The sequence below is a fragment of the Nycticebus coucang genome, chromosome 13 (assembly GCF_027406575.1).
Source record: "Nycticebus coucang isolate mNycCou1 chromosome 13, mNycCou1.pri, whole genome shotgun sequence".
Classification (NCBI taxonomy): domain Eukaryota; kingdom Metazoa; phylum Chordata; class Mammalia; order Primates; family Lorisidae; genus Nycticebus; species Nycticebus coucang.
The window spans coordinates 1247860-1258888 of record NC_069792.1 but is presented as its reverse complement, the minus strand read 5'-3'; the positions used below and the strand labels follow the sequence as shown (position 1 = coordinate 1258888).

At 41.1% G+C, this 11029-nt stretch overlaps 1 protein-coding gene across 4 annotated transcripts; it reads left to right on the top strand.

Moving 5' to 3' along the window:
• The first annotated feature begins 874 nt into the window (after window positions 1-874).
• On the top strand, window positions 875-10504 carry CLXN (calaxin). Of its 4 annotated transcripts, none has more exons than XR_008373928.1 (6): window positions 875-1032; window positions 5008-5166; window positions 5874-5978; window positions 6600-6751; window positions 6934-7115; window positions 10040-10140. XR_008373928.1 is itself a non-coding variant. In XM_053559464.1 (6 exons), exons 1-6 carry the CDS (start codon window positions 966-968, stop codon window positions 10097-10099), a joined length of 591 nt encoding a protein of 196 aa, XP_053415439.1. In that variant the 5' UTR covers window positions 875-965; the 3' UTR covers window positions 10100-10504. The 4 variants fall into 4 exon arrangements, 3 of the variants coding, with proteins under 3 accessions (XP_053415439.1, XP_053415438.1, XP_053415440.1); XM_053559464.1 differs by having other exon boundaries at window positions 5065-5166; window positions 7011-7115; window positions 10040-10504; XM_053559463.1 differs by having other exon boundaries at window positions 7011-7115; window positions 10040-10504.
• Window positions 10505-11029: the final 525 nt, after the last annotated feature.

Genomic DNA, 11029 nt, shown 5'->3' with positions numbered 1-11029 from the left:
TGGGGAAATCATGAAGATACCATGGACCCTTGTTTTTCCTTATCAGCTCTCATAGGTGTTTGTGTATTTAATGGGTGACCCAAGACAACACTGCTTCCAACGCTGCAAGCAGGTCCGTAGCCCAGGAGCGAGAGGCAGCAGGCAGCCTGGGTGCACGGGAGGCTCCCTTCCAAGCCTCTGTGTAAGTACACTCTATGATGTGTGCACAAGGACAAAGTTGCCTAATAACACATTTCCCAGAACATATCCTCCTCCTTAGACAACCTGTGACTGCACTCAAATTTCTTTGCTCTCAGAAACGTTAAAAACCTGAAGATAGGGCTGTCCAGGGACGGACTCCCCTCTGACACGGCAGCACAAGGACCACCTCAACAGAGAGGCCCCGCCCAGACAGTAAGCTTCACACCCTGCTGCACGAGGCCTGGAAAGCACCGTTTGGATAGCACGCCTGCTGCTCTGTGACTCTTCTCCAGGTCTCCCAGAGCTTAAGTCTTCCCTAGCGGTGTGACACTCACCCCCCGAAACATCCCTCAGACGGCTTGCAACACCCTATTTTTAGTCTTTGGTGATTGGCGGTGCAGTCACAGGGCTGTCAATCCAAAACACAGGTGCCCTAAAAATGAAAACGTAAACGTTAACAGTCAGAACACAGTCTGCAAGGTGCCTGGCTGATACCCTCCCAGCCGCCCTGAGCATCCACCCGGCGCCACGTGTGCCCCCCGCGGAGCCAATCAGCGGCCGCAGGGCTGTTGCCATGGCCACGCTGTGTGTTGGGCGGGGATGCCTCCGACACGCCCCAGCCCGGCAGCCAATCGGCGGCCGAGCGAGCCGTTGCCGTGACAACGCCGGTTGTTGGGGCGGCGCGCCGGGTAGCTGAGACCCCGCCGGGTTGCCCCAGCGCCGGAGCTCGCCGGGGTCCAGCCGCCCAGCGCCCGAGACACCCACGCCCGCCGCCACACTCCTGAATGTCCAGAATGAACCGCAAGAAGCTGCAGAAGTTGACGGACACCTTAACTAAAAATAGCAAGCACTGTAAGTAAAACTGGAGCTCCGGGCAGGCCAAGACTGCTGGACCCAGCCCCGGTCCCCGCTGGTGCTAAGGTCCCCTGCGGTGCCTGCTTCCCACCCCTGGGCCTCTGTGCCCGCACCCTCCTCGCCTGCTTCTCAAACCTTCTTCGTTCACATTATAGCAACATGGTGTAGATGCCACAAGACATCTGGTGTTAGCCTCAGACGAGTGTAAAAGAAAAACTAAAACCAGCAGACCCCGGGAAAATAGAACAGCCAACATATACCCCGCTGTCTAGCTCTTTCTAGAGCAATTAAACCAGAGCGATCCAAGGAGGGAATGGCCACCTGAGCAGCATAAGCTGACGTGGTCCCTGTGTCCAGAGCAGGGAAATTTGTATGGAAACCACAGAACTCAGCATTGCTAAACGCATGGTTAAGAATCCGTTTGGAACGTTAGATTTCCACTTTCCACGGCCTGGCAATGTTGAAAGGGCCCCGAGGTGTGGCCAGGAGAAAAAGATGAGTGTTCATTAAAAGATGAGTGTTCATTGTTCTCCAATCTCACATCTGAAAAGGTGGTCCTAGAATTTTGAAAGGAAAATTAGGATTATATTCAGACTGGAAAACAACTGCGCTTGGGCAGGGAAATCATAAATATGGTTTAAATGAGGAAAATATTGTTTGGTAAGCAAGCTTAGAAGTTGAATGCTGATTGCAAATCTAGTGCCACTTGAATAAACAGGAGAAGCTACGATCCCAGAAACACCCCTATTGTGCAAAGAAAGAGGAATAAACATATTCTAATGTAGTTCTAGAGATTACAGAACCTACTGCTTTCTAATCATCATTTATATTTGATATAATGAGCGGTAAGAAATGCTCTCTTGGTGAGTTGGTGACATAAATCAAAACTGTGGTGTATCTAAGCATCTTAAAATTCTTGTTGTTGCAGTTTGGCCGGGGCCGGGTTTGAACCCGCCACCCTCAGTATATGGGGCCGGCACCTTACCGACTGAGCCACAGGTGCCACCCACATCTTAAAATTCTTAGGGGAAGAAAGGCATCCTGTAATTTAAGGTATTATTATGGTTATTTTAATCTGATGAGCGTTTTGCTCTAGTATTGTTTTGCTTAAAACATCTTCATTTCTGGGAGAAGACCAGATACTGTTTCAATATCTAGTAAACATTTTTGATAAATATTCATACACCATGCAGTATCTCCTATACACAATACTAAATTTAATTTTGTCTCTGTTCAATAAGTTTGATTATATTGCAAACAACCCTTCTGTGAATGATTAAAAGGTAAGAGTATATTTTAAATCTAAGTGTACCATGCCAGGAGACACAGCCAACTCCTTTGATTTTTCTCTTTACATAAAAGTTTTAAAGTGACCCTTATAAACGATGATTGCTAACTGATTTCTAGAAAAATAGTTATGTTGTGGACATTATAATAATTTTATTTATTTATTTTTGAGACAGAATCTTAAGCTGTCACCCTGGGTAGAGTGCTGTGACATCACAGCTCACAGTAACCTCAAACTCTTGGGCTTAAGCGATCCTCTTGGCTCAACCTCCCAAGTAGCTGGGACTACAGGTGCCCACCACAACACCCAGCTATTCTTTTTTTTTTTTTTTTTGTTATAGCTGTCATTGTTGTTTGGCAGGCTCGAGCTGGATTCGAACCCACCAGCGCCTTAGTCACTTGAGCTACAGGCGCCAAGCTACAGGCACACTACCCAGGGCGACAGCTTGAGATTCTGTCTCAAAAAAATAACAATCATAAAATAAAATTTGACTTCCCCTCAAGTCAAATTTCTTTTAGTTGCAAGATGATAATGCTACTAGGATGAAATGGACAGATTTTATAGAATCTGAGAAGAGTAAAGCATTTTAGGAGAGAGTCTAGTTAATCCACCATTCCCCAGATACAAGTTGCAGGACACATTTAGAGTATTACAAAAAGATAAAAACCTATTCTTGAATTTTCCTTAATTCCATTTAGTATTTTATTCTAGAATTTAAGAAACATTTAGCAGAAAAAAATGTATGACTAAGCATTGACATAGTGGGTAATAAACTAATTTTTTTAATTATTTTAGGTGAAATAGTAAAATGGCTCATTAATGTCCCATCTCCTAGCATTTCCTGCATAGAGTATACAATTCTTTGCATAGGCTTTTCTTCTGCAATTATTAACAGCTCTTTATTTTTAGAGGGGTGTGTGTGCGGTTAAATATATACACCATACAATTTGCCATTTTAACCATTGTTGTAGACTATTTCCACCATCCATCTTGCAGAACATCTTCATCTTCCCAAACCAAAGCCCTATGCCCATTAAACACCAATTCCCCATCCCTATTCCTCCTCCCCTGCCCCTGGCAGTAACTCTTCCACTTTCTGTCTCTACTTCCTCTCTATATAATTTTGACAACATGAAGAACCTTGTACGAGAGGAATCAAATTTGTCCTTTTGTGTCTGGTCTATTTCACACAGCATAATGTCCATCAATTTTCATTCGTGTTATAGTATGTGCCAGAATTTTCTTTCTTTTTAAGGCTGAATAATATTGAATTGTAGGAATATGCCACATTTTGTCTGTCCATTCGCCCATCAACGGACTCTTGGATGGCATCTAGCTTTTGGCTATTGTGAATAATGCTGCTATGAAGATTGGTGTACAAGTATCTATTAGAGTCCTGGTTTCAATTCTTTTGAGTATATACTCAAAAGTAGAATTACTGATCATATGGTAATTATGTGCTTTTGTTTTGTTTTTGAGGAACCACTATATGGTTTTCCAGTGACTAACAGCTGTTTTAAAAATCATAACCATTACATTGTTCTCTGCTATTTATTTACTAAATCTTTGCTTTTCCATAGTTTTCAAAATGTGGTTTCTCAACATGTTGCTCTTAAAATGTGTTTCTGAAAACCAGAATCACACTCAAGTGTGTCCTGATCTGCAGGATGAAGTATGATTTCTCCATCCCGACAAGCTTTCCTCTGTTATATGCGCACAGATTTTGTCCTCATGATTTTAAAAATAGTCAACCATAATTTTGTCTGGTTTTGAAGCAGAATTTTCCTTATCTCCTGCCCATACTTAAACTCACTTTTATGTTCTCAAGACCCAGTAGCAACCCTTTCACTGACACACCAAGTGGAGATTGGAACACCAATCATTAACTCCGTGCTTATGACTACCATCCTTTCTGCAATTATGTGTATGGGCCAGTATCCGTGTATGTATATATCCTTTAAATAAAGGTTTCCAAATTACTTCCAAATAAACTGCATGTTAATTTTTATGTAATTCTCAAACGGAGCCATATTGAGTGTTACAATATGTTTAAAAGCTTCTATACTGGAAAATAAGTCATTCTGATTTCCAAAATCTGGCTAACAAATTCACTAAGGCTAAAGTGCAATGAAAATTGTTACCTAGTCTTTGCAAGCCTGGTATTTATTTCCAAGGAAAAAGAACATTGTAAATCTAATAAATACCTAGATTCAAAATGCTGAAAAAAAGTTACCATTCTTAAGCTTTACCATTCTTTTTTTTTATTATTATTGTTAAATCACAGCTGTGTACATTAGTGCAATCAAGGAGTACAATGTGCTGGTTTCATATACAATCTGACATATTCTCATCAAACTGTTCAACGGACTGGCCTTGTACAGTTTAGGGTCTGACACTACAATCATTATTCTGATAACTTACTTAATCTTATCTTCTCTAATTCTGAACATGACAACTCTGTCTGGAGGGAAGGCTACTTCTTTTATTTTAGTGGCTAATGTAGCAATGGCCATCTTCTACTCACTTAAGCATCATGAAGCTTAAAACAGAAATGTTTTCTATTGACAACTCCATAGTCGATGTCTGATGTTGTTTGTCTATAACTTTATTAATGGAACATTTAAGTTGGGACTTAAAGACCAAAAAATGCATTTTTGTTGTATCTTAATTTTATTCTTTCACAGTTAATAAATTTGAAGTGAATTGTCTTATAAAGCTTTTTTATAACTTGGTGGGAGAAGGTGTAGAGCGGCAAGGTACAGTCATGGGACTAGACCGTAATGCATTTCGAAACATCCTACACGTGACATTTGGAATGACTGACGACATGGTAATGGACAGAGGTAAGAGACACACAGCAGTCAAGTCGGCCAAATCCAGCCACAGCTGATAAAAAAGGCTGGAGTTTGGACATGCTCTTGGTAGGAAGCTTAATGTCTTCATTCCCAATCTCACATTAATATGAACATTTAATTTGCAAAGGTCATCCTCTCTATTTTATGTATGTAAGACGAGAACAAAGTTGTGTTGAGTAACTAGGTTTCCTTCTCTGTATAGCAGAAAACCTCAACAGGTATCAATGTCTACTTAGCACACATAATAATAAATAGTTTTCAAAGTGTATTTAAATGTTCTTACATCAAAGAAAATATATCAATAAAAATTAAGATATAATCCTATCTACCATGTAATAACATTACTTTTCTTGAGTAACAAAATATAAAATAACATATCATATTAATACATTTAACATATCTAATAAATATAATTAGCACATTTATACCAATATATTATTAATTATCTAATCATGAATATATTTATACATTTGGAACTTACTTTGTTCCCACAAAACATGAACAGAAAATTTGAGTGTTTGAATAAAAGAGTTTCCTAATGTTACCATGTCTTAGTTTGTCTTTTGTCAAATGAGAACATTGAACTATATGATCCTGAAGTTTTCTCTGAATTTTAAAAGCAAGTAATTCCAGTGTAGATACATCACTGAGAATCGTAACGCAGCGCGAGTATTACATGGTGCCCCTCTCTTTAGTATTCCGAGGTTTCGATAAAGACAATGATGGATGTGTGAATGTAACAGAGTGGATTAATGGATTATCACTGTTTCTTCGAGGATCTTTGGAAGAAAAAATGAAATGTAAGATTTCAGGTTATCCTATCTGTACATCATGACTAACTTCCTAGGGCACTTAAGTCAATGTCTTCCAACTCAATCAACAAAGTGGATAGGTGGGTTGCTTGGTTGGTTGGTTCAAATTCCTGTTAGCTTTCTTTATCAAGTGAATTTCAAGTCAATAAGGGCTGAAAGACAGTCAATAATAACAAAAATCCAGTGGTAATGAAGAGTAATTTATGCCAAAGAAGAATGCTAATTATATACATGTACACTTACAGATTATTTTACGTATTTCATTACTTGAATTGTAACCATAAAACTGGATAATGTTTCTGATTCTTAATTATCAGTTAATTTTGATGAACCCTCTTTAAGAGTCATATTTCAGTAATTTTTCCATGAGTTCGTGATGAATATACGCAAGTTATTGTTCCTTGGTATGCTTATTTTATATCTGAGTGGAGGAAACATTTATTAAAGACCATTGAACATAATCAGTGTACATTAATATTTACTAATCAAGTTGCACCAAGACCTTTGGGGTCAGCAGAATATCAACAAGATAGAACTTGGCCATGAAAACTTCATGAGAGAAAGTATTACCTTAGTGATAGGATCAAATTCATAATTTTTTTTTTAAAGATTGCTTTGAGGTGTTTGATTTGAATGGTGATGGATTCATTTCAAAGGAGGAAATGTTTCACATGCTAAAGAACAGCCTTCTCAAACAGCCATCTGAAGAAGACCCTGATGAAGGAATTAAAGACTTGGTTGAAATAACCCTCAAGAAAATGGTAATTATGAGCAGTTTAGAGTTTTATATTGAAGTTTATAGGCCAAATATTGGCAAGAAATAAGAATGGAAAATATGATAATTTAAGTGGCCTATTTGGCTAAATAAAACACTTCAATTGTGCTCTTTATTGTAATGTTAAAAATTCTCTTCACTCTCACTATCTAATCTCTCGCTGTGTAGCACTTTTTTCTATGGAAGAGCCTGTATTTACCTTCAGTGTTCTGTGTGCTGACTGATACCTTGCTGGCCACCTGCAGGACCGTGACCATGACGGGAAGCTGTCTTTTTCAGACTATGAACAAGCTGTGAGAGAAGAGACCCTTCTGCTGGAAGCTTTTGGGCCATGTCTGCCTGATCCAAAGGTACTGATGTGACTTTTACTGAATGATAACAAAAATGTAATAACCTAGTATAAGTGAATGACCCAGAACTTCTTGATTTGATGAGTGTTGGATCAGATGAACTCTGCTCACTCACAGGGAATCCCTTCTAATTACAGAAAGCCCACTGAAGAAGAATCTGTTGTAGCCCAATGCTGTTTTCATTCATTAACTCATTCATTCATGTCAGGAGCAATTAATGGGGCTTCATGTGTGCCAGAAGCACAGATGAAAAGCTCAATAGCTTCATTCAAGGGCTCATATTTTCTAGGGAAAATGAACATGAAAATAATTACACAAGAGTATGATATTATAATGATATTTAATGGCTTGTATGGTGCTTCATCTATGCCAGGCAATGTTGTAAGCACTATGCCCTATATTGCCTCATTTAATTCTCCTGTAAACTCTATGAAGTAGATAGTGTAATTATCTTCATTTTAAAGATGAGGAAACTGGGGCTTGGAAAGTTTAGGCAACCCGTCCAAGTTCACTCAGTAATTAGTGCCCTGAGTGCCCTGGTGCCTGCGTCAGAGGTGAGTGTAGCGATAGTTGTCAGGCTGAAGGGCATCTGAGCTTATCAGATGAACTTGATATCAAAGGACAAAATAGCCAGGTCAGATTGGGAAAAATAATCCTAGCAAAAGGAATGACATGTGTACAAAAGACAAAAAGAGGGAGAGAAAAAGAGATGTGGCCAGAGGTGCAAATGAGTTGGCCTGGAAGAGTCCTCATTGGGGTCTGAGGCTGGAAATGAGCTGTGGACACACAGGAGGGCCAAGTGCTTGCAGCTCTGAGCTGGGTTTCCTCTCAAGACTTCCCTGGACGGTCTGAGCAGGTGCAGTGATGGGACATATAAATATTACCTTTCCCCCAGGGTCTAGTTGTGTTTCTGGCTTCCTGCTCAACAGGTCCACACAGATGTTCTCAACAAACTCTTGATTTTCCCCCCAAAACTTGCCTCTACCTCATTCTTCCCTGTCTCAATAAATGGCAGCCATATTTACATTGTTGTTCTGTCAAAAGCTAGAAGCTGTCTGTCATTTCTCTGTTGCAGCACCTGTAGCTGCTTCTCCAAAATGTATCTTTGAATGTAACCTCTTCCCTGCACATCTGTTGGCCATCACCCTAAATCAAGCCACTATCATTGCTCACCCAGCCTAGATCATGAGCTTTCTCGCATCCACTGCTGTCCCTTCCTGGCTTTTCTCTACATATCCAGGACACGTAAAATGCAAGTTCTGCCATGCCTCTCCCTGCTCCCAGCCTCCTGTGGCTTCTGAAGCTGGAGCAGCAGGCCCATCCTCTGTCTGCAGCTATGCCGCCTACCATCGGCCTTTCTCACAGCAGCCGCCTGCAGTCCCCCCGCCAGACCACCCCATGCCTCTGTGCCCGCCGTTGCCTCTGTCCAGAGGTCTTTTCCCCAGACCTTCATGTGCCTCAGTTTCTCACTTCACCTCCCTCTGCTCAAGTGCCATTTCCTCACAGACCCTCGTCTCGACCATCTTAACTAGTCTCCCCCTCTCTCCCTCAACTCTGCTATTTTTTTCTTAGCAGATCTTTTTATTATCTAAAGTATATGTGTTCATTTACTTATTGTCTTTCTTACCACACAGACGTAAGCTCATCTGAGCATGGTAGGTGCCTAGTAAATGGTGGATGGATGGCTAGAGGGAAGGAAGGGAGGGAGGGAGGGAGGGAGATGGATGGGTGGAGAAGGAAGAAAAGATTGATGGATGAAGGATAAATAGAGGGATGGGTCTCAGAATGGTTTCATCTGAAAAATAAAATGGAAGGAAGAAAGGAGGGGCAGGGAGGAGAAAAGAGAGGAGGGAAGGGCAGGGAAGGGGAAAGAAAGAAGAAAAGAAAGGAAAGAATGAAAGGAGGGAGGGAGAGAGAGAGAAGGAGAGAACTGACCTCAATTCCACACCTTTGTTTTTTTTGTTTTATTTATGTGATGTATTATAGATTTACATATATTGAACCAACCTCGTTACACCCTGGGATAAAACCAACTTGATCATGGTGTATAACTTTTTTAAGCCTTACCAAAACAAGGCTTTCAAACATTGGTCTAAAACTCAGATCTGTTTCTCTCCATGAAAGACTTCTCCAATCAGAAGAAAAACCAGAGTATAATTTTTTTGATGTGTTGTTGAATTCTGTTTGCTAGGATCTTATTGAATATTTTTGCATCAATATTCATTAGTGATAGTGCTCTATAGTTTCCTTTCTTTGTTGGGTCCTTTCCTGGTTTGGGGATCAGGGTGGTAATATTTGCTTCATAGAAGGTCCACCCCTACTTGTATCTCCTGTCCAATGGTTTTCCTTCTCATAGATGAATTTTTTGAAAGAATCATCCAGGTTAAAAACCTACCCTGCCATCAATTCTTTCTGTCCATGCTTGAATCTGCTATTGCCAAGGTCACCCTGCTTTCCTTGCTAATAAATCCCACGAGCTGTCTTCCTGGACCACACGCCTTCCTCATCCCTGGATTTCAGTCTGGCCTCTCCTGCTATGGGAAGCATGTCCTCCCCTGCCAAGGCCTGGCTGTGACCTGACCGCCCCCACCCCAGGTTTCTGTGTCCACATGAGTCTTCCCTGCTGTAGCCCTCAGGACCCTGACTCATGCTCACCAGTTCCTGGCTGGTCTCCACCACCAGGCGGAAAACATGTGGAGCTGAGGGGTCTTGTCCATTTGCAGCCCCAGAAGCAGCACTGTGCTTGGCATGTTGTCAGCACTGGCAGGATCTGTGAACGGAGCAACTCGTGAGCACCTGGAGTTCTCCACACCTGTCCCCCTTGGTTTTCCTGTCTCTGCACAGACTCAAGAAATAGGAGAACATGTTGTTTTGTTCTGCCTTTTGTGGAAATCTATACTAAACTGAACACTTTTATTTTACAGAGCCAAATGGAATTCGAAGCCCAAGTATTCAAAGATCCAACTGAATTCACTGATATATGATCATGTCTGTATTGTCTCAAGTGAAGAAAACAGGAGGCACATATGTTATTGTTTATTTTTTCTATTTAGCCCTGAAAGAGGATGGTGAATTGCATACATTGGGTAGGGGTGAAATTCACTTACATATGTTCATTAACTCTAGTGGAAAGTGCGTGGGTAAAACAGATGGAAGACAAGAAGTTCCTTATTAGATGTTGGGTTTGGCAAGACATTGTTAGAGATATTTTACCATAGATTATCTCTTGGATCCCATCACAGTCGTTAGGTAATTGGAAGAATTATATAATCATGCATTATTAAGGCAAATGTTCTTCATGTCAAGAGGAAGCTGGGTGTACATGGAAAAATCATCAAAACTACTAAATTTCTGTGAAATAATAAATAATTATGATGTCACCAAAAGAATATTGGTGTTTAACATCAAAACACCTTTCTGCTAGGCATTGAGAGAGAGACAGAGAGGTGAAAGATGCATGGAACTGATTTTAATATGATGTATGTTATTGCTTGAGTCTTTGCCTTAACAACCTTACTAGGTTGTAAGCATCTGTCAGCAGGGTGTTACCTGCAGGCACCTTCACATCTGCCATAGCAGTTAGTATTCTGCATGTAACAGGCCCTCCATACATACTGTGGACTGGATCGAAACCTGACAAGTACCACAGGATAAATACAAATGGATGCCAGGCAAGCAAAGGAAGCAGGCTGTGCTCTGTTTTTTAGCTTTCAGCTCATCTCTGCAGCCATTCTATCCAGACAGTCCTGGCCCTCTGCATTGCAGAGCCCTCCTGGCTCCCTGTGTCCCTCCATCTGCCCCTGAATGCACCACCATTCCCTCCAGTGCCCAACGGGGATTCTCCTTGCACACGGCCTTGTCAGGAAGGACAGACCTGGCTTCTGCCTGTATCCACCTCCCAGCAGATGCTTGCA

Coding starts and splice junctions, on each gene's coding strand:
- CLXN (XM_053559463.1), top strand. CDS start 966: ATGTCCAGAATGAACCGCAAGAAGCTGCAGAAGTTGACGGACACCTTA. Junction 1,033..5,007: donor AACTAAAAATAGCAAGCACT/GTAAGTAAAACT, acceptor ATTCTTTCACAG/TTAATAAATTTGAAGTGAAT. Junction 7,116..10,039: donor CATGTCTGCCTGATCCAAAG/GTACTGATGTGA, acceptor TTTATTTTACAG/AGCCAAATGGAATTCGAAGC.